The sequence below is a fragment of the Pseudorca crassidens genome, chromosome 19 (genome assembly GCF_039906515.1).
Source record: "Pseudorca crassidens isolate mPseCra1 chromosome 19, mPseCra1.hap1, whole genome shotgun sequence".
NCBI classification, from domain to species: Eukaryota; Metazoa; Chordata; class Mammalia; order Artiodactyla; family Delphinidae; genus Pseudorca; species Pseudorca crassidens.
The window spans coordinates 35,828,269-35,852,031 of NC_090314.1; the positions used below are offsets into that span (position 1 = coordinate 35,828,269).

At 38.4% G+C, this 23,763-nt stretch overlaps 1 protein-coding gene across 1 annotated transcript in view; it reads left to right on the forward strand.

The window, feature by feature from the left end:
- Positions 1-2,000: 2,000 nt before the first annotated feature.
- MED13 (mediator complex subunit 13) overlaps positions 2,001-23,763 on the forward strand; it is a 94,402-nt gene continuing 72,639 nt past the window's right edge. Inside the window, exons 1-3 of the mRNA XM_067714517.1 lie at positions 2,001-2,171; positions 3,994-4,228; positions 12,350-12,518. Of these exons, the coding sequence (XP_067570618.1) occupies positions 2,106-2,171; positions 3,994-4,228; positions 12,350-12,518 (470 nt within the window). The 5' untranslated portion in view covers positions 2,001-2,105. The remainder of the gene's footprint in view (positions 2,172-3,993; positions 4,229-12,349; positions 12,519-23,763) is intronic.

Genomic DNA, 23,763 nt, shown 5'->3' on the forward strand with positions numbered 1-23,763 from the left:
TGGATTCTTTACCACTGGACCACCAGGGAAGTCCTGAAAAGTACTTTTATTATCACTATTTTACAATGAGAAAACTGAGAGTAAGAGAAATTAATTTGCCCTGAAGTCCAAGATCGGCAAGTGGCAGAACTTTTTCTATAGGCCTTTGGCTTCAAGATCTGGACTCTTCACCACCATGCATGAATCTATATAGGTAGAGGAGGAAAGCTTTTTAATCTGTGGCTGAGGAAGTGACATATAAGAATCCATCATTATTTTACAGAGGCAATTAAAATTAAAAATTGGTAAAGTACTAACTCACTGATGTCTCCAATTTTTTGAATCACCTTTACTTCTTCCTCCCTCCTTCCTTTCCCCCGTCCTTTCTTTCTGTCTCTCTCTCTCTCCTCTCCCAGCTAAAACTCTCAGGCAAAAAATGTTTGAACTCGTACGTTGAAGTGTAATCCAGTCAAGAACTAAATGTTTTGTGGGAAAGGGAACTAACGTTTTATTTGACTCCTACTTTTTACCATTCATTCATTTGCAAATTTACATCTATCAAGCACCTACTGTGTGCTAGGAACCTTTTTTAGACACTAGAGATGCAGCGGTGAACCAAAGTAAGTCCGTGTTCTCATGGAGATGATGCTCTAGTGGGCACTTACATACATTGGTTCACTTATTCCTCACAATAGCCAACCTAATGATGACAACAATAATAGATAACTCCAAACAGTGTTTATCTGTGCCGGGCACTGGGCTACGTGATTTCTTTGTGTTAACTCAATTACCACAACAACCTGTGAGGTAGGGGATATGTTTTCCTCATGTCGCAGATGAGTAAACTGAGACACAGAGAGGTAAGTGATTCGCTCAAAGTTCGAAACCAGGCAGGGTGGCTCTAACTCCCAGGCTGTTAACCACAGGCTATATTGTTCCGTTTATGTTTCTTAACATCACAACTTTCAAGTGACCGAATCCTCTCTCAGATCATCTGACTCCCAAGCCCAGGGGTTTGCTCTGCACCCCACGGCCTTGTGGAATAAATGAGAATGGCTTGGAATTTTTGCAACACTTTCTCTTCCAAAGAATTCAAACTGATTTCAACGTAATTCTCAGATTTGTGATGTGAACCCTCTTGTACTGTAAATTCTCCGGCAAGGAGAAAGATAGCGCCAGGGCCCGGGTCATCCCACACTGGCCGGGGCACCCAGCAGATGGCGCTATTTTAGTGGCCACCAGCTGGCTACCCTGTGCCCCTGGGCTCACCGCCTCTGCTGAAAGCTTCCCGGCCCTCCCTCGCTCCCTCCTCTCTCCTCCTCCCCACGGAGACCCGGGCCCATGTGACCTTCAGGCGGCCAATGGGCGAGCAGAGAGGGCGAGCTGGTCCCTGTGGCCGCCATTAAAGCGAAGGGAAAACCCGTGAATTCGGATTAAAGGGGGAAAAACACCGCCCGCTGGGCCCACAAAATGGGGGAGTCTACGGCGTCCCGGAGGTGAGGCCGCAGGAGAGCGGACGGTGGTTCGGCTCGGCTCAGGGACGACACGAAGACACAGCCAGAGAATGGTCTGAGCCCGCAGACGCCGCCACCACCTCCGCCACAGAGGAGACTCTGGGCTTAAGGACATCGCCGCTGCCGGGCCGGGGGCCTCGGCTTCTCTCCCCGTTCTCGCCCTTCCCGCCCCTCTGCGGGCGCCTCTTTGCCCGGGAGAACCCTCCAGGGCTTGGGCTCTGCCCTCTCGGACTCGATTTTAATTATTTATTGTGTAATTTATTATTTTTTCTTGTGGCAGGGGCACACATCCCCTCTGTCCCCCAGAGAGGGACGAGCGTCCGCGGGCTCCGCGGCGGCCTCAGTCCGGCCGGCGGGGCGAGCGCGGCGCGGCCCTCCCGCCTCCGGCCCTCGGCCCCGGGCGGCTGGGTGCCGGCCGGGCGGCGGGGGCTGCTCGCGGCGGCGGGGGGGTGGGTGGAGAGGGCTGGCGGCCCGGCGGCCTCCTCTTCCACCGCCCCCCCCCAACCACCACCCCCCCGCCCTCCCCGGTGTCTGTGTTTCTCTCTCTGGTCGGAGGCGGCGGTAATGGCGGATGGTGGGTTGTGGCGCCGGCGGCGGCTGCTGTGAGGGACGATGAGTTCCTCCTTCGTGCCGAACGGGGCCAGCCTGGAAGATTGTCACTGTAACCTCTTCTGCCTGGTGAGTGACGGGCGGGGGCCGCGGCGAGTGGGCGGTGGGGGAGGGGCCGCGAGGTGCGCCCTTGGGCCGTGGGGGAGGGGGTCCGGGTCGGATCCAGATGCCCGAGTCCCCGGGCGAGGCCCAGCCGGAGCCGGCGCCGCGGCAAGCTCGGCACCAGCCCGGAGACGCGTTCCACCCCCGCCGTCCTGGGCTCTGTTTTAGGAGTGTCGGCCTTTTTTCTTGTTTCCGACTCCTTTTTCCTCACCGTAGTCTTGTCTTCAACTTGGGCTCCTTATCTGGCAGGACGCTAGCATTTCCCTCTGTGTTTCTTGCTTAACTGTTGCTTTTCTCCTTGTTGACCATGTACCCCCTCCTCCCACTTTCCACTGTCGCCCGTTCTCCCACTGCCTCACTCTGCTCATTTGGTTTCTCCCAGTAAACAGGACCCCGGAACTTAAGCACTCTTTTCGTTTTGCGTTTTTTCATATGAGTCAAACTGTAGGGGGCTAGTTTCTTCCTTGGGTGACTTCAGACTCTGTGTAAAAAAAAAGTAAATGCCATTTCATATGTTTTCTCTTTTAAACTCTGCAAAGAATTTGCCATTTTGACAGTTTCTGGCCGTCTTGCTTTTATTAGAACGTTATGTTTGTGTGAGAGTGGAGCGGGCTGATGGAGGAGGTTCTGCGGTTCTGTACTGAATGTTTTGATATTTGTCTGTTCTGCCTGCGTTTTTAGAATGTTTTGAGGAGGCTGCTCCTCCTTTTATTGAAAAGTCAGGGGAAGCTGGATGTAGGGAAGACAATTGTGTAGGTTGGCCCAGGTCTGGGAACATCCAATAAAGACTTTCAAAGTACCAACTGTTGCAAAATTCAGTCTTCAATTAGATAGTAGCTTAGCTTCATAAATGATTTAAAGTTTCGGTAACTTTCTTTTTTCGATTTCCCTGTCCTATGAGAAATATTAAGAGAGTGTGTGATAGGTAAGTGAATTGAGTGGGCGGAGCACAACTAGTTGGCAAGTGTAAACTGCCAGTCGTGTATCAGCAGTTTCATTTTTGGCACCTTAGGCTTTGCACCTTTAAGTTATATTAAAGAGTTACTGAATTTGCTCTGATGAATTACTTTCACAATGCTACGTAGAGCTCTTTAACGCCTTTCCCCCTTATAAAATGTTTTCTTGTACAATATCCATTAATCAGCATCTCTTCAGATGTAATAAGACAAACGGGTTTTACGTTTCTGTCTTCTTCACCTCAGTCTATTTTTGGTACTTTTAGGATCAGGTTCTTTGAAGATAAGACTAGCACAAATCTGATGGTTCTTTGTAAGCAGCTATTTGACTTTTCCTAAAAGGGATGTGTAAAGATTTAACAAGATTTTTTTCAAATGTAGTTCACATTTCATTAGAGCCATGACTTCTATAAACATGGAATGATGAATCTTTAAAAGTTAATTTTGGTATAAGTTTGACACCAAGAAACAAATGTAACCAGTTAGAGCAGAACTTAGGACAGAGAGTAAATGTTTACTCAGTGTGCAGCATTAAAGTACATGTTTATATTTAACATTGTTAAGTTTCTTTTATTTCTCCTTGGGACACATTTATTGACTTGCTATTCAGTGACATGTCAGCATTAATTTTTTAACTGTTTGTTTTTTTCCTTTAAGTTTTGGTTGCTGAATTATCAGAATAAGCTTTTTTTTTTTGGTCAGTCTGCTTTAATATCGTAAGCATATGTTGAAAAATTGTAATGTCTTAATGAAATAAGGGACTTTAATAGTGAGTACTTTTGATTTTGAATGAATACGCAGTGATAAAAAAAATCATGCTTTCTTTTCTTCAGGCTGACTTGACGGGAATTAAATGGAAAAGATATGTATGGCAAGGCCCAACTTCTGCCCCCATTCTGTTTCCGGTGACAGAGGAAGACCCCATTTTGAGCAGTTTTAGTCGCTGCCTTAAGGCAGACGTACTTGGTGTTTGGCGGCGAGATCAAAGACCTGGAAGAAGAGAATTGTGGATATTTTGGTGGGGCGAAGACCCCAATTTTGCTGACCTTATTCACCATGACCTGTCAGGTGAAAGCAACTTATTTCTAACTGACGATATAGCAATGTTGTATACTTTTCTTAAAAACATTTGTATTAAAAATTAAGATTTTTTTGGTGGAACATTGTTGAGTATGAAACCAGATAAAAATTCAGCTTCATGTTTTAGTTCACTGGGGTTATTTTATTTTACTTAAAATTATGCATATTATGGCAGGTTTTTTAAGCCTTGAATAACTTTATTCTTTTACCACCCAGCTTTCTCATGAATTTCTGGCAGACAGGGCCCAAGGAAGGCATGTTACGTTAATTAACTTAAGAAAAATGGAATTGGGGAGCATTTCCTAACAAAGTCATAAAATACTTTGGAAGCCAAGTGTAACTCATCTTTGAGTCAGTTCTGCCACTGCTGTCTTCTGTATGAATGTGTAAACAGTTGTAGAAGGATCTAGAAATGTTGTATTGTAACTTTCACGTGTTTTTTTCCCCAAGCATATAGTTACTTTATTATTTTTATTTGTGGCTGTTACATTATTAACATATGAATGCATATGTTAATTTTCTTATTCTTGGAAAGTGATACTTTTATTTTAGATACTGTTCCATCAAAGACTGTCTTTGATATGAAACAGTGCCAACTTGTTAGCTTTTACAGTGGGACATGGAATCATAATCTGAAAAGTTAGAGAAATAATCTTATGAGCAAATCAGTAAAATTAAAGTAAAATTAAATGTAAGTTGTTTTGATGTATATTAAAATATTATGTGGGTATTTTTTTTCGATGTTTTATGTTATGTGTTTAAATATGTTTTCTCCTGAAACTTCAGTTATATAAAAAAAATTTCTTCTCTAGTTTAACTGTTTTTTAGCATATTTTCTTAAAAATGGTAATACCGACACCTTAAAATATTGATTTGAACATAATGAAAGTAATTTTGGAAGGTTAGGCTTTACTTGTCAGATTTTGCTGAATGCCATTGAATACTAAGAGTTTATCAGAGTGAAAGCAATTGAAGTAGTAAAGAAAAATATATTAGTAGTTGTATGTAATCATATTTACTGTTCCAAGTCTGTCCTATACTGTTTTAAACAGGTGGTGTAGCCAATGGTATTTTTATAATGTTTTAGCTTTTTTTTTTAACTTGTCATTTACTTTAGAATGTTTTTACCTAAATCAGACATATCTTAGAGAATAATAAGGTCTTTGCTGATAGAGTATATTTGTCGCGCCCTTTTGTTTGCTCCAGGGACACCGTCTGCCTCCCTTTTGGGGTAATTAGTCTGCCTCTGTCTCTCTAGCTAACCCCTTTTTCATTTCTTCCCATCTGTGGCACTCTATCCCCTTCTTTTAAGCTCCCCTGAGAAGAGAGCAGCTGGACAGTAGGGGTGGCATCAGCTGCAGGAGGCAATCCTGAGTTCCAAGTGGAGGTGTAGTAGTGAGGAAAAGGGAACCGGAATGACCCAGGTGGTAACAGAAAGCTGGTTAATTTAGTTTCAGCCTGCTCTTCACAGGCAGTGTCCTTCTGTTTGCTTCAGCACCTACCAGATCTTGTGACTGAAATATTTGTGATTATGGTGATAATGGTGCCCCTCTTGTTGGTGAGGGAAGGAGGGAGGCATTCCTTTTTGCAGATCAGAATTCTCAGTTTTTCTTATTAACTCAGTAATAAAAGTACAGAGTTGCCTTTGCTTAACCCCGTTAATCTCCTTTGTGTCATCCATAGTGTATTTTTTAAAAGTAACTTTTTGTTTTAAAATATTTTTAGATTTACATAAAAGTTAGAGATAGTATAGAGAGTTCCTGAATAACAACCCTCACCTAATTTCTTTTATTGTTAACATCTTCCATCAAAATGTACATTTTTCACAGCTAATGAACCAGTATTGATACATTGGTATTACCTAAAATTGATAGTTTCTTTGGTTTTCTTTTATTGTTACCTAATGTCCTTTTTCTATCCTATGATCTTATCAAAGATACCATATTACGTTTAGTTGTCGTGTTTCCTTCAACTGTTCTAGACTGTGACAGTTTCTCAGACTTGCTTTATTTTTGATGATCTTGATAGTTCTGAAGAGTTCGGTCAGGTTCCATAGTGCCTTTTAAATTTCTGCCTGCCTCTTACATGTAGCACATGTTTGGGTCACCTTCCTTTCAAGATTTGCTGATATGTAGAAATAGAATGTAAACTGGTTTTATTGCTAATTGGTGAAAGTCTGTTACAGCAAACCAGATCTGATTTGATACATACTTTAACTCTCAGTTACCTGTTTTGTAGCAGTAGTCGTATTTAGTAATTTGCAAAGACTTGATGATTTTTGGGTCAGGATTTGTGCTAACTAGTACTGGCCTAACTGTTAACATTCCAGAAAGATAATTTGTTCATAATGTCCTTTGAATCCCAAAGCCAAACACTTTTTTTCTTTTACTTTTTACTCTGTTCCCTCTAAGAGAATGGATAGTTGGATCAGTATCCATATGTTTTGATAGAAAAAGAATTGGAGAACAGAACTCCTCTTTGATTACAACCTTTTAAATTTTAATTTTTTTTTAAATAAATTTATTTTATTTTAATTTATTTTTGGCTGTGTTGGGTCTTTGTTGCTGCAGGCAGGCTTTCTCTAGTTGCGGTGAGCAGGGGCTACTCTTTATTGTGGTGGCTTCTCTTGTTGCGGAGCACGTGCTCCAGGGCGCAGGCTCAGTAGTTGTGGCTCACGGAGCAACAGGCTTAGTTGCTCCGCGGCATGTGGGACCCTCCCAGACCAGGGCTCGAACCTGTGTCCTCAGCACTGGCAGGTGGATTCTTAACCGCTGTGCCACCAGGGAAGCCTTAAATTTTAATTTTTTTAAATTTAAACTTTGTAGCAGTCCTCATTCAGTGGTTGTGTGATAGAGATGTAAATGTGGTGGTGGGAAAATTTTAGTTTAATTCCTCTGGTCAAAAGTCTTTATATTGGTTCTTTTAAGTGTACTGTTAGTTTGCTTCAGAGCAAAGTTGTTTCATTATTATTAGTGTGTTCTCAAAGGAGAAGAGTTTTGTGGGTATTTTTATTCTGTGCCTTACCCTTTTTTGAATTTTATTGCTGTCATCATTGGCTTTTAGTTTTTCCCTTGAAACAAAAATAAAAACAACTGCTCCCTCTCTGAGGTTTGCATCTTAAAAAGAAAATCATAGTAGCTAGAATGTGATAAGACTCTTTGAGAAAACTGATACCTTGAGAACTGAAAAAACAGAATCAGTCCGGGCTAAAAATATTTATTTTTCCTGGCTCCTGTGGTATATATATGGGATTTCAGCAACATGTCCAAATACTTTTCATTATAACAGAATTTCATTGTAAATAGTGTCAAACTAAACAGGCCGTTGTTTAGTCTTAGAATTTAATTTTGGATGCTTTTACTGAAGGATTTTTTTTTTTTAATTTATTTTTGGCTGCACTGGGTCTTTGTTGCTGTGCACGGGCTTTCTCTAGTTGCGGAGAGAGGGGGCTACTCTTCGTTGCTGTGCGTAGGCTTCTCATTGCAGTGGCTTCTCTTGTTGCTCTAGAGCACAGGCTCAGTAGTTGTGGCTCACGGGCTTTGTTGCTCTGCGGCATGTGGGATCTTCCCAGACCAGGGCTCGAACCCATGTCCCCTGCATTGGCAGGTGGATTCTTAACCACTGCGCCACCAGGGAAGCCCTGAAGGGTATTAATTACAGTGGAATTTAACCTTAAGTGGCAGCTTTAACAAGGTTGACAAATAGGTAAATAGCAGCCAAATATAGGAGTTTAGTGTCAGCCAAACTAAAAAATTGTTTTGTTCCCCAGGTAGCCGAAGAGAGTTAATTCATTTCTGTCTTCTGTTCCATAATTTACTTGTGACCCAACTTTTTATGTTTGCTAATCTCTAGGGACAACTTTGTTTGCCATGCTTTTTTGTGTACTATCAGTTTTGAGCAGGAAAGTGTGTCTTTTAAATCTTCAAATGAAAGGTAAGCATATTAGGCTTCTTTTAAACCAAAATTTTTCAGGTTTTGCCGATCAGTAATGCTGCCAGTTTAAGGCTGTCAGTAATATTTGTTGAATGAATAGCTTATGAATGGGCAATTGTTGTTCAAGACAGACACTGAGCTACACATTTAAACATTTCTCTTTACATACACAGTATTTTCTACAGTGATCATTTTTGGCCCATTTATTATTCATTAGTGCATGTTGCATTTTAATAGTTTGGCAGACTTACTTAGGAAAAGATTCCTTTTTTACTGGCTTACCGCCGTGGAGATATTTAAAGATGTCAGTTGTGAGAAAACTGAGTACAAGTGCTAGGTATATCAACTTTTTTTGTTTTTTTTCCCCCACTCATGGAAAATTATTCTGATGACCTGTCATATACTTTTGCATCACTATAATATGTATCCTCAGAAAAATTTTTTTTATGGAAATCAAATTTAGCATTTGAACTTATGCATTGTTTTCTTCAAATACTTTGTAAAATTTTTTCAAGTAATGACGATTAAGAGTTCTAATGCTAAGGGTAATGGAACAGTACTAAAAACACAGAATTGAAACTGTTTTCTCTGGGGATACAGATACAAGAGGAGGAAAACATTTATTTAAATATATTAAGCAGACTTTTTCCAGTAGGGTATGGTTGATTAAGTTCAAAAGAGCTAGGTAAAGATTTGCTATGTGTTCCTTCTCCCTCCCTTTTCTGTTACAATACTGGTGTTGAGATTCAAGGACTTATTTTAATTAATGTAAGAGGTGCATATCACTATGTCTTGGGTGGCTTAGTTGTACCATTTCACTCTTCTTTTTTTTTTTTTTTAATATTTATTGATTTATTTATTTGGCTGTGCTGGGTCTTAGTTGTGGCATGCGGGATCTTTAGTTGTGGCATGAGGGGATCTTTTATTCATTTTTAAATTTTATTTATTTTATTTTTGGCTGCGTTGGGTCTTCGCTGCTGCCCTCGAGCTTTCTCTAGTTGCAGCGAGCGGGGGCTACTCTTCGTTGCAGTACAAGGGCTTCTCACTGCGGTGGCTTCTCTTGTTGCGGAGCACAGGCCCTAGGCTTGTGGGCTTCAGTAGTTGCGGCTCGCAGGCTCTAGAGCGTAGGCTCATTAGTTGCTTAGTTGCTTCCCGATATGTGGGATCTTCCTAGACCAGGAATCAAACCCGTGTCCCCTGCATTGGCAGGCAGATTCTTAACCACTGCACCATCAGGGAAGCTCTGAGGGAATTGTTTAGTTGCAGCATGTGGGCTCCTTTAGTTGCGGCATGTGGGATCTAGTTTTAGTTCCGTGACCAGAGATCGAACCCGGGCCCCCTGCATTGGAGCGCGGAGGCTTAATCCCACCATTTCACTTTTTATATCTCTGAATACAACATGTAGAAGTACTTTTATTATGGTTATAATATCAAAATAGAAGCTTGGCTCAGTAGGCTTCTTGTTGCTAAGTGACACCCCCCCCCAAAAAAAAACCCTTCAAGCTTTTCACTGAATGTTATTAGGAATTATTATTTCCTCAGCAATGAAAAATGAAATTATGTTACTTTTGTGGTGGTTGCTTAGTTACCAACCATATAGGTGAAGATATACTCAAGATATTTGTTGGCCTTAGAAAATCCTAACAAGTGGTCTGTTTGTTTTATGCGTAACTCCCATTTAGTGTTAATGAGCATTGTGGGCATTTGAGGGTATAATGTAAAATGAGTAGTAAGTTCACCTGAGTTTCTCTAGACAAAAATTTAGAGCAATGAGGGAGAAATGCTTGAATATTAATACTGGTTAATTTTCTAAACTATATTTATATTCTTAAACTATTTAAGTACAGGTTTAACTGAAATAGATTTTTAAAAATAAAACCATAAAATATTCAGAATTTTATGTGAAAATTTATATAAATTGTATTTATGTAATACAGTCGTATTACTTACTATTCTAAAGATTTTTTACTCTTTTGGGGAAGAAGGCAAATTCAGTCTCAAGTTTTCAGTGAATAATTTTCTGATATTTGAAGTTTATAGTGACTGTACAACTTTGAAATGTAATGGTAAACTGTGTGTCTTGGTTCTTTGTTGGTTTAAAACTTAGAAGTAGTCAGAAAAAAGATTTTGGTAGGGGCTACTTACGTATGACAAATGTTACTCCATTGTGCTTCCTAGAAGGTAAGGATTTTTGAGGTAAAAGGCAATAAAAGTAAAAGTACACTAAATAGGTTATGAAGAAGTGAAGAATTCGGCATAATTCTCTTGGAATTAAGAATATGTGTACTTTTAGTAATCATAAATCACATAACTTTAGATAAATCTCTTAATGTTGTAGGTATTTAATTTTGAAATAATAGAACCTGATTAGGCTGAAAGCAGATTGCAAAAGATTCACTTTTTTTTCTCTCAGCAACTCACAAATATGCTTGTGACCTTCTAAATAAAGTGAAATCACTATGTGCCACTTCCCTTTTCTTCTAGCCTGTTTTCTTTAATAAAGTGAAACTTGTAAAATTTTGGCTTTAAATGGAAGTAGATAAGGATGTCTGTAATATAGTAGAATGTGAAGACCTTTCTCTGTTTATTATTAATGATTTACAAATTATTTCAACTCTCAAGTATTGTCATTTTCTAAAGCTTACCTCATTTTTTAAGAGCTTACCTTTTTTGAAAAAATACAATTAGTTTATTTGAAAGACTTCAACTATAATTTAGGAAACACTTTAAAGAGCAACATAAAATCAACATTAACCTTTGTAGTGGCACAAATTTCTAGTGCAGTTAAAGTCCACTGTCATGCTTTTGAGTTAATGTTTATTCTGCCCATTTGTTTTGTAAGTTATGAATATAAACCATGTGTCACTCTTAATATGTCTCTGCTTTTATTCAAAAGCATCTTAGTTTATTATTTTTCTATTGGAATGTTACATACATTTTTAGTGTTTAATTAAGAAAGATTATTTTTACTTAAATTGAAAGAAGACCCATATTTATAAAATGTTTATAAAGTTATAGAAGTTATAGAAGGATACTAAATTATATTTGAAATAGCAGTTTAAAATATTACAAAAGTTAAAATGCTGACGGTAGTAGCTATCATTTATAGTAGGATTCCTTGGATACTTTGTTATAGGTATGAGATGGATAGAGAGTAAAAAGCGTTTTTTTCTGAACTACATCCATACTTATATCAAAATGACTGCATTTTTTTTTTTTCGCACGCGGTACGCGGGCCTCTCACTGTTGTGGCCTCTCCCGTTGCTGAGCGCAGGCTCAGCGGCCATGGCTCACGGGCCTAGCCACTCCGCGGCATGTGGGATCTTCCTGCACCGGGGCACGAACCCACGTCCCCTGCCACGGCAGGCGGACTCTCAACCACTGCACCACCAGGGAAGCCCTGACTGCATTTTTTTTGTTGTTGTTGTTTTTGTTTTGGTAACTTCACTTGGGTGGTTAATAGATTTGCTGGAAAAATTGAGGCTGTATAGTTAGTGAAGATTGCTATAACTTTATATCAGATGTGCCATTTAAAATTTGTCTTTGAATTTTTAAGTTTCTCCCCCCAAGTAGAGAATCCTATACTGAATAGTAAACATGGGAATCATTAGGTTGTAATGAGACCTAAGGTGGCTGATAATGCACTGCTTGTTGGGCTCTTTGCCAAAAGCTTCCTTTTTATCCATCACTTATTTTTATAGTTGAGTCATGGATTAGAATGCTGATGGACATAAAATATTTTGAGTTTAATTATTAACTGTCTAGTTTTTTTGGCAAGGTCCGTTTTGTAAAGTAACTAACAAGTGAGCCAGCTTAGAAATTGGCATCTTAGGTGTAGAATGTGTATTATTTCCCTTGGTTATACAAATGTCCTTTACATTTATACAGAAACCAAATCAGTCAGTTTGCAGTATATTGTTGCCTTTTTATATGGTGGAAAAATAATTTTCTGGTAATTTAATAGAATACATGGCACTTTGGCCTTTTATTCTCTATGGAGTAGCTTTGAAACCTGATATTTTAATGTCTAGAGAGATACCGAAGTGATTGTAGCTCACTATTCTGAGGTGAAGTAGGGTTTATGAATTTAGGGGTTAAACTATCACACTTTTTACTTAGCTCTAAGTAGATATAGTGCCACAGTGTTACCTTTTGTTTCTTTCATTTCTTTTATAGAAGAGGAAGATGGAGTGTGGGAGAATGGACTTTCCTATGAATGCCGTACTTTGCTTTTCAAAGCAGTTCATAATCTGTTGGAACGGTGTTTAATGAACCGGAACTTTGTACGTATTGGCAAGTGGTTTGTAAAGCCTTATGAAAAAGATGAAAAACCTATAAATAAAAGGTAAGCTATCTTATTTAAACTCTTACTTGATATTTCTTTAGGCTTGTTAATTTTAATGACTTTATAGAAAATGTGTGATAAATTAATATCTTGCAGACATTCAGGAGGTTAAGTTTGGCAAAGTACTATAAGTATTTAGTTTTCTTGGACCCCTTCATTCTTTCTTTTACACATTTGAATAATTTTCTTGCAGTGAGGTTAGGCTGTGTGTCAATGCAGTGGCCTAAGTTTTGTTCTGGGATGGTAGAAAAAATGTGGGATGAAAAGCAGAGACTTATGCATTGAAGTATACTTTTTTTTTTTTTTTTTTTGGCGGTACGCGGGCCTCTCACTGTTGTGGCCTCTCCCGTTGCGGAGCACAGGCTCCGGACGCACAGGCTCAGCGGCCATGGCTCACGGGCCCAGCCGCTCCGCGGCATGTGGGATCTTCCCAGACCGGGGCACAAACCCGTGTCCCCTGCATCGGCAGGCAGACTCTCAACCACGGCGCCACCAGGGAAGCCCTGAAGTATACTTCTTTAGTACTAGTGGAAATACAGTCATGGTACTCTGTTAAAATTAAGCAGTATTAATATTTGTTCTTAGATGGTGATCTGTAGTCATGTTTTGGGTTGAGGTAATCCTTCTCATTCTCAAGCCTCTGTTTTTGCTCTAATTAAATTAATTTAAATCTGTAATTTTCTATATAAGACATGTTTACTTTTGGGGTGTTTTTCAATTTTCTTCAACTTTGAATTAGGCAAATTTAGGACACTTAATTTATAGGATAATTACAGATGCACAGAAGACTTTAAGACCTGTAGTCGTAAAAGCTTTAGGTTACTACAGTTCTCTGATTTAAATAATATAAGGCACGATCTGTTAGATGATTTAGTCCCAAGCAGTTGTTGAATTAGTGAGACTTGAAGAGAGATGAAACAGTGGTGAGTAAGATGGGATGTGGGAAAAAGAGAAAATGAAGGAAATTTTAGTTTTCCCTAAATGATGTGAGGATATGAAGTATTGGTTGTGACTGTAATCATTGTTGAGATGTCATTTTTTTACATCACGTGCACATCTCTTTTCATGCGCACCTGAAATTTTTTCAGACTTCTCTTATTAGTTTCAGTGAAATGGATGACCAGGTAAGCCTGGAGAAATCAAGACTCTTTTCATTTTTTTCTCTCTGAAAATTAAAATAAGCCTTTATTGTCAACAGAATAATTAATCGTACAAGTTAGGAGTGCATTCAGTTGCAAATGACAGAAAACCTAACTACCTGGCTTATGTAGGAATTGAATTTTCTCAATAGCAGGGAGTCTGCAGGTAGATAATCTGTTCAATAACGTCATCAAAAACTAAGGTTCCCTCGAGTTTTCTGCTCTTTCATCTTTAGCCTTTGGGTTTTATCGTCATGGCCCCAGTAAGTGTTGCATCTCCAAACCTCACTCACAGTGGATTCCAGGCAGGAAGAGGAAGGGAGAGAGGAAGTGAGAAGTGATGACCCTTGGATCAGAAAGTAGATTCTTTTCTGGAAACTTTAGCTGACGTTTAATTGGCTGTACTACTGAGAGAAATATTTTTTTATATGGGAACATTGCCACTCTGAGCAAAATAAGGCTCTGATTAGTAAGAAATGGAGAATAGATACTAGGTAGGCAGTTAATTAGAGGAAGGGGAATAAGTATCACGTAGGCAATTAGCATTGTTCACTGTATATATTTATATAGTTTTAAGAAGTCAAGCTGATTACCAAGATTTAAAATGAAATGCTATAATCCTGAGCCCAACTACTAGATGTGCTCCTCAGAGGCAGTCCCTTTTAATTCTTTTAACTGTCTTTTAATTTATGTATTTAAAAACTTATAAGCAAATACTGTGCTGATTCCTGAGTTTTCTGTTATTTCAGTTATTCAGGATTTAATCTATTGACTTTCTATTAATGGTTTAGCTATCTAACTACCCCAGATGCTTAGACATCGGCATACCTATATACTCTGTTCCCTCTTCCCTTCTCTTTTTTCCCAATATAGTTATGAGATTTGGTAAAAACAATACCTATTGTTTCTATTACTATAATTTTATAAATATTATTTTCAGTGAGCCATTTGCTATATTAAGATTACATTCCATTTCCTCTCTATAATTTTGTTTTCCCCAGTGTTAATGATTATCTCTTTTTTCACTTAATTATCTATGCCAGGGGCTGGTAAACTACCACCCCACAGGGCAAATATAGCCTGCCACCTGTTTCTGTAAATAAAATTTTTATTGTAACACAGCCCTGTTCCTTCATTTGGATTATTTTATGCCTGCTTTCACACTACAGCAGAATTGAATAGTTGTGACAAGAGACAGATGACTCCACAAAGCCTAAAATATTTAGCCTAAAATATTTCTCTGGCTCTTTACAGATAAAGTTTTCTGAACCCTGATCTATGTACTTATTGGTAATTTGCCCCTAGGCTATGTACCAGAAGTATAAAGTCCAGTTTGGACTTCTTGTTCTATAAGGCCTGTTTCACAGCAGTCATCTTGGGAATTCTCGTCGCCTTTTGGTCTGTGTTGGATCGCTTATTTTCTGGATCTCATGTTTTCTTTTTTTGTCTTACTGTTTTGGTAGTGCCCATCTACCTGTAGTTTCCTGAAGTACATAAGAAGTAATATTTTTGAGCTCCTGAATGTCTGAATTACCTCCTTTTCTACTCTTAAGACTTTTGGGCACTAAAATGCTGACTGGAAGTCCTGTGTATGTGAATAGCTCTGAAGTTGCAGGCTTTAGTATGGTGATTGGTCAGGAACCTGGCCATTTTTATTTAGAACTCTGTTGTTATTATAGTAACCACCAGCCAGTTGTAGCTATTTAAATTTCAATTAATTGAAAAAATAAAAATTCAGTTCCTCAGTTGGGCAGACCGCATTTCAAATGCTCTTATGACGGCTGGCTATTGTATTGGGTAGTGTAGGTAGAGAATATTTCTATCATTGCAGAAAGTTCTTTTGGATGGTATTGCTTCCACCAGAGCCTTTACACTTATAATTAAAATAATACCTTAGGAGCATCACTAAAGAAGTCAGTCAAGGTTTTTTTGTTTTATTTTTGGCAGTAAATGAAAGACTATACTTTAAATTTTACCATAAAGCTATGTTTATCTTCTGCCACACCTGTGGCTTTTACACAGTCTCTTTATCTCCATTTTCATTAAATATAAGCACCACAAGATTTAAGGTGGCATATTAGTAGCCATTTTATATAGCTTTAGGATGTCCTTTGGTTGGGTTCCTCAATACCTCTGAAAACCTGAACTTCTAGGGAAGCTAAGAGCTATCACTGTTATGTTTTCTAAGGACTCAGTTCCTTTCTTCTTGTCTTCTAAGGTAGCACTGTCTAATAGAAGTACAATGTGAGTCGAAATATAATGTAAGTCGCATATGTGGTGTTTTTTTTTTTTTTTTTTTGCGGTACGCGGGCCTCTCACTGCTGTGGCCTCTCCCGTTGCGGAGCACAGGCTCCAGACACGCAGGCTCAGCAGCCATGGCTCACGGGCCTAGCCGCTCTGCGGCATATGGGATCTTCCCAGACCGGGTAATGAACCCATGTCCCCTGCATCGGCAGGCGGACTCTCAACCACTGCGCCACCAGGGAAGCCCGCATATGTGTTTTTAAATCTGGTAGTAGGCACATTAAAGAAAGTTTTTAAAAAAGTGAAATTAATTTTAATATATTTAATCTAATATATCTATTTCAGCATGTAATTACATATAAAGATGATATGAGCGAGGTATTTTCTTTTTTTTCTTTTCTTTTTTAACTAAGTCTTTGAAATCTAATATGCATTCTGTACTTAGAGTACACCTCGGCGTTGTCTGGTCACATTTACAAGTGCTGAATAGTCATTTGTATATTGGTTTGCATTAACAGCGCAGTTCTAGGGCTTGAAGCCCAGCCGGGCTTGGTAGTGCTTATTGGTAAAAGATCTCTTCTGTCTGGCTTATGAACCCTCTTGGAATTGTATGCTAAATTGTGACTGTACTCTAGCATCTCAAAGGTAGGGGAAACTTCCATCTTATGTCAAGGTATCCACTGTTTGCCAAGTTGGGCATAGTTACTGTCTTGTTTTCCCTCCTTTTAGCCTGTCTGTGCTAGTCTATTATTAATGTCTGTCATCAAGATTATTATGCATCCTATTTCTGAAGTCTTAAGTGATGATATATAATAGTACTTATGACCCATGAAATTTCTCTGTGATGCTTGAGTCATTAGGATTTGCATGGTCAGTTTTCCACATTCTCATGCTTTCCAGAAACATTAATGAGAAAAAAAATGAAGTGCTAAGAAAGACTTTTTTCCCTCCCCATTAAGCTTTTCTTACTATCATTTCTTACTATGATTCTTAGCGATTCATACAAATCTGTCTTTTTCAACTGTTGGTTTTAGATATGAACCATAATAGAGAAATTTTTTTTCTGAAGGGGAGAAGGGAATGAGCATAACTGGCCAAGCAGTGTTTGAAATCAGGGCTTAATATGTATTAAATCAATTCTCAAAACAGACCTATTACTCCAGTTTTACAGTTGATAAATCTGAAGCATAGGGAGGTTAAGGAACTTGTCCAAGGTCATATTTCTTGCAGGTATTGGAGCTGGATTATAGGGCATGAAAAATATGAGACAGATTGTGGACCCTGTGGACCACTATATCTCCTGTACCTACATCTTTTTAAAGTTATTGGAAATAGTAAAACAGAAGACTTAAAAATTTAAAATATTAGGGAGATACTGTATTTCCTGAACACTTGAAGTTGTAAAACAGAATAATATGTCATTGCTTTCTAAGTATTCTTTACCGTATGATGTAAGTATTGTGTTCACTGAGTGAGCAGAAGTATGTACAAAATCACAGATAAGGTGTTTTATTCTGGATTTTAATATAGATCTTTTGTTCATTGAGATATGGCAAGGATACCTGATATTGAAATTACACTTATAAATTCAAGAAATTTAAAAAGTGACTGAGGGGTCTTCCCTCATGGTGCAGTGGTTGAGAATCTGCCTGCCAATTCAGGGGACACGGGTTTCATCCCTGGTCCGGGAAAATCCCACATGCCGCAGAGCCACTAAGCCCGTGCGTCACAACTACTGAGCCTGTGCTCTAGAGCCCGCGAGCCATAACTACTGAGCCTTCATGCTGCAACGAGTTAAGCCTGTGTGACTAGAGCCTGTGCTCCACAGCAAGAGAAGCCACCACAGTGAGAAGCCAGCGCACTACAACAAAGAGTAGCCCCCACTCACTGCAACTAGAGAAAGCCCCGCGTGCAGCAACGAAGACCCAATGCAGCCAAAAATAAATAAATATATATATTAAAAAAAAAAGAACTTTAAAAAAAAATTACTCTGAGGGCTACAGAAATACAGATTAATGCAGTGGTCCCCAAACTTGTCCGGATGTGGAATCACCTTGAGAGATTAAAAAAATAACCTGTGTATTAACCTGGGAGTGTGGTCTGGGCTTTGGAATTTTTAAAAGATCTCTGTGTGATTCTAATGAAAGACAGGTTTGAGAACTATTGAATTGATGGAATAAAAATCTAGGAATTAGAATGACTAGGATTTTTTGGGGGGGGATGTTAATTATTTCAAATAATAAAATGGATGATTGTGAAAGAGTTGTGCATAATTTTTAAAGTATCACCATAACGTGTTGCTATTAGATAACACAACATAAATAGAAATATAGGACGAATTACATAAATTTTATCAATCCAATGATAGAATAGGATTCTTTTTTTTTCATTGTGGTAAAATATACATAACAAAGTTTACCATTTTAGCCATTTTTCAAGTGTATGGTTCCGTGGCATTAAGTATATTCACATTGTTGTGCAGCCATCACATTATCTATCTCCAGAACTTTTTCATCATCCTAAACTGAAGATCTGCCCATTAAATGATAACTGAACTTTTTCATCATCCTAAACTGAGAATCTGCCCATTAAATGATAACTCCCTGTTTTCTCCCCCTCCCAGCCCCTGGTAACCACCATTTTGCTTTCTGTCTCTATGAATTTGACCGTTCTAAGTACCTTACACAAGTGGAATCATATAGTATTTGTCTTTTTGTGTCTGGCTTATTTGACTTAGCATAATGTCCTCAAGGTTCTCATCTAGGTTGCAGCATGCATTTTCATTTCTTTTTAAGGCTGAATAATTTTCCGTTGTATTTTTATACCACATCTTGTTTATCCATTCACCTGGCATCTGACATTTGGGTTGTTTCCACTTTTTGTCTATTGTGAATAACACTGCTGTAGATAGTGTACAAATATCTGCTTTCAGTTCTTTTGGGAATATACATAGAAGTGGAATTGCGAGATCATACAGTAGTTCTATTTTTATTTATTTTTTGAGGAATCGCTGAAGTCTTTTCCACATTGGCTGTACCGTTTTATATTCCTACGAGCAGTGCAGGAGGATTCCAATTTCTCCACATCCTCACCAACACTTCCTTTCTTTTTAAAAAAGTAGTAGCTATCCTTAGGGGTGTGAAGGGGTTATCTCATTGTCGTTTTGATGTGCATTTTCTAAATGATTAATGATGTTGAGCATCTTTTCACATGTTCCGTGGCTATTTATGTATCTTTGGAGAAATGTCTCTTCAAGTCTTTTATCCATTTTTAATTGGTTGTTAGGATGACTAGAATTTTAAGTCAGCATTCCCTTTAACTAGGTTTATGATTTTAAGACAAGTCACTTAACTTCATTGTGCCTTGAATTCCCTACTAGCAAAATGGGATGTCATCTTTCTGTAACTACCTAACAGAAGTGCTAAAAATAGATTAGATATAGTACCTCCTAAAGCAGTATAGATAACTGTTATATTATTAGAACAGCTAACTTTATTAGCATATTTTCATTTTCTGTCTTAGAATAAAGAATCTTTTGTTTAATTTCAGTACTTAAGGAACATTTTTCTACAATAGAAGATTATCTGTTGAGGTTTCATCTGTAAAATTCTGCCTAACTCATGCCTTTTTGTTTTGGTTATTATAGTGAAAGCTCCTGGAGAGCAGTTTTACTGTATACAGTACTTTATAGTAGCCTAACGGTACCTTGGAGTCTCATTGTAGTTGCACATATTTGTTTTAACTCCACTTTTCTAAGTGCTAAGTACCAAAAATTAGGTGATGTTATGAAATGATCTCTCTCCTTGAAAGACAAGACATTGTGAATTTAGTATGGCAGTATTATCTAACATTCGCTTTGGCCTATAATATTTTCTGACTAGATTACCTTTAATATAGACATACTTTGGAGGTATTGCAGGTTCTTTTCCAGACTACCACAGTACAGCACATATAATAAATCGAGTCACAACAATTTATTTGGTTTCCAGTGCATTTAAAAGTTATGTTTACACTAACTGTAGTCTATTAAGTGTGCAGTAGCATTATGTCTAAAAAAACAGTGTATATAGCTTAATTAAAAATACTTTATTTAAAAAATACTAACCATCATCTGAACTTTCAGCAAGTCGTAATTTTTTTGCAGTAGTAACATCAGAGATCACTTACCACAGATCACCGTAACGAGTATAATAATGAAAAAGTTGGAAATGTGAGAATTACCAAAATGTGACACAGAAATATGAAGTGAACATTATGCTTGAAAAAATGGTGCTGACAGACTTGCTCGATGCAGGGTTATCATACACCTTCAGTTTGTAAAGCACTCAATTATCTGTGAAGTACAATAAAGCAAGGTATACCTCTGTAAGAATTTCAGAAATTTTATCCCATATTTAGAATGTTTAGTTTTTTCCTCCTATATCATGCACAAACTTGGCTTATTTTCAACCATTTTATAACTAGATCAGACTGTATTGGAAACATATGCTAGCAGTATAGGAGGTGATGTTTTTTTTAAAATAGGTAACTGAAAGTGAGAGCTTGCTGTTAAGTAGGGCAGTGCAGATAAATAGTGGGAGCAGAGAGATGATTCTCTTTTAGTATTTTATGTATGAAATGAAACAGTTGAAAGCTGTATTTTTTTTTTTAGACTTTTTTTTGATGTGGACCTTTTTTTTTTAAAATAAATTTATTTATTTGTCTGCTTTGGGTGTTCGTTGCTGTGTGCGGGCTTTCTCTAGTTGCGGCAAGCAGGGGCTACTTTTTGTCGTGGTGTGCAGACTTCTTGTTGCGGTGGCTTCTCTTTATTGCGGAGCACAGTCTCTAGGCACGCGGGCTGCAGTAGTTGTGGCATGCGGGCTCAGCAGTTGTGGCTTGCGGGCTCTAGAGCGCAGGCTCAGTAGTTGTGTGGCACACGGGCTTAGTTGCTCCGCGGCATGTGGGATCTTCCTGGGCCAGGGCTCGAACATGTGTCCCCTCCCTCAGGCGAATTCTTAACCACTGCGCCACCAGGGAAGTCAGATGTGGACCATTTTTAAAGTCTTTATCGAATTTGTTATATTTTTTTTTATGTTTTGGTTTTTTGGCCATGAGGCATGTGGGATCTTAGCTCCCTGACCAGGGATTGAACCCACACCCCCTGCACTGGAAGGCAAAGTCTTAACCACTGGACCCCCAGGGAAGTCCCGAAAGCTGTATTTTTAAGAACTCTAGTTCACTAATTAAGTATGAGGATATAAAGTTCAGGTCTCCTAGCCTCTTTGTCTTTAAGGATAAAGAACATGAGACTGTTTTAGGTTGTTGCATAAACTTACAGATGTTCTTGGAAGTATTTGCAATTTAGATTTGGGAATTTGCTGTTGAGTTACTGAGTAAGCACACAGCAGTCATAATCATTTGTATAGAGAGCATACTTACTTGATCCCTAAAACTAATCAAATTACAATTTCTCTGTGTTTCGATTATTATTGCTTGAGTCATTTCCTTAATAAATGTTTTCCTTGACATAAAGTATTTTTAGTGATTTCCCTTTATACTCTTAAATTTTGCCCCACCAAGAAATTTGTCTTTTAATGTTACCTGAAAAATATGTAAAAAGCTTGTAATGTTAAAAAATATATATTCGTTCTAACCAGTTTAATATGAAATTTTCTTAACTTTTTTAGCGTGTTGTGTTTTTGTTTTTGTTTTGCGGTATGCGGGCCTCCCACTGCTGTGACCTCTCCCACTGCAGAGCACAGGCTCTGGATGCGCAGGCCCAGTGGCCATGGCTCATGGGCCCAGCCGCTCCGCGGCATGTGGGATCCTCCCAGACCGGGGCACGAACCCGCGGACCCTCAACCACTGCGCCACCAGGGAAGCCCTAGCGTGTTGTCTTTTAAATTCTCATATCCTTTTTTGCTGTTTAGAGAGAGATGCTTTGAAAATTGATTTCTGCCTGTTTTATGTCAATACACATAATGGGCATTTCCCTCTCAAAAGTTAAACACTAGTGTTTGCTAAGATAAAAATACTATCTAGAAATTGTTATGTATTTATACATTCTGTAACTCAACCTTAACAGTTACAGAAGAATTCTATCAGAAGACACTCGAAAGAAAAGCACAAATATCGCTTCATAGGCATTCCCACATTTAGTAATGAGATTAGTTGCATATATGTTTGTTTACTTTAGGTGCATTCTTTGAGGAAAATAAATGTATGAGACTTATGAGTAATTTTTAAAAATTCTAATGTTTCAACTGGTATCAAGAGTAATGTTTGGTATTAACAAAAGGTACGAGAGTCACACTCTTGATTTAGTGTTTTTCTTGAGCTGTGTTATAACATAGGCCACACCATCGCTTTGTTGAGAAACTTTTTTTTTTTCCAGCCCTACAGTTTTTGGGCTGTTTATATTTCCTTAAATTATGGTTGCAAACCAGCAAGTTGTTTTCTGAGTTCTTCTCTTTCTTTTAGTGTAACTAGTAACAGTCAAACTACATTTTCACTTGATGTGTTCCCCCAATTCTGTAAGTTCATTTAGGTATGTTTTCTGCGTTCCAGATTATTTCAGGCAAGTTTTATGAAGTATTTATCCATTACGTAACATGGGTTACCATTTTCCTCACTGTTTTATATTCCTTGCTACCAGTCCTCTTATTGCAAAACTAATGCCACATATTTAGGTTTTTGTCATGGTAGTCCCTCACCTTTGGTGCCAGTTTCTGTATCAGCTATTGCTGTGTAACAACTACCCCAAAACATAGGGGTTTAAAACCACAGTTATGTATTCTCACTAATGTACCTACAGGTTAGCCAGGGGTTAGCCAATCTAGTCACACTATAAACCATAGTGTGGGTAGAAGTGTATTCTGTATGATTCTCATCCTATTTAGACCAGTGAGCCAGTCAAGGCATGTTCTTATGGCAATTAAAGAAGCACCAGAGGGCAAGCTAAATTGCATAAGCATATTTCAAGCTTCTGCTTGGCCAAAGCAAGTCACAAAGTGAACCTAAGTCAAAGGCTGGGGAAGTATATTTCACTTCTGATAAGAGGGACTACAAAGTCTGGATAAAGGGAGGGATGAACAAAACATGACGAAGCTACAGTAATCAAAACAGTGTGGTACTGTCATAAAGACAGACATGTAAACCAGTGGAAGAGAATAGAAAGTTCAGAAGTAAATTCTTGTGTACGTATTCAAATAATCTTTGACAAGGGTGCCAGGACCACTCAATGGGGAAAGGATATTCTCTTCAACAAATGGTATTGGGAAAACAGGGTATCCACATGTAAAAGAAAGAAGTTGGACCCTTATATACAAAAAATAACTTAAAATGGATTAAAAACGTAAGACCTATAACTATAAAACTGCTAGGAAAAAACATAGTGGAAAAGCTTCATGTCACTGGATTTGGCAATGATTTTGTGGTTATGACACCAAAAACATAGGCAGCAGAAGCAAAAATAGACAAGTGGGACTATATCAAGCCTAAATACCTTTGTGCGTCAAAGGACATAATCAACAGGGAAAAGGCAGTTTATGGAATGGGAGAGAATATTTGCAAGTCATGTATCTGATAAGGTGTTAATATCCAGCATTATAAAGAACTCCTACAACTCCACAAAATATCAAATAACCCAATCTGAAAATGGGCAAAAGACTTAAGTAGATATTTCTTCAAAGCATGACATATACAAATGGCCAATAAGCATATGAAAGATGTTCAGCATCACTAATCAGAGAAATATAAATCCAAACCACAGTGAGATACCACCTCACATATGTTAGGATGGCTACTATGGCGAAAATAAAGAATAACAAATGTTAGTGAGGGCAGAGAAATTGGAACCCATGTGCACAGTTAGTGGGATTGTA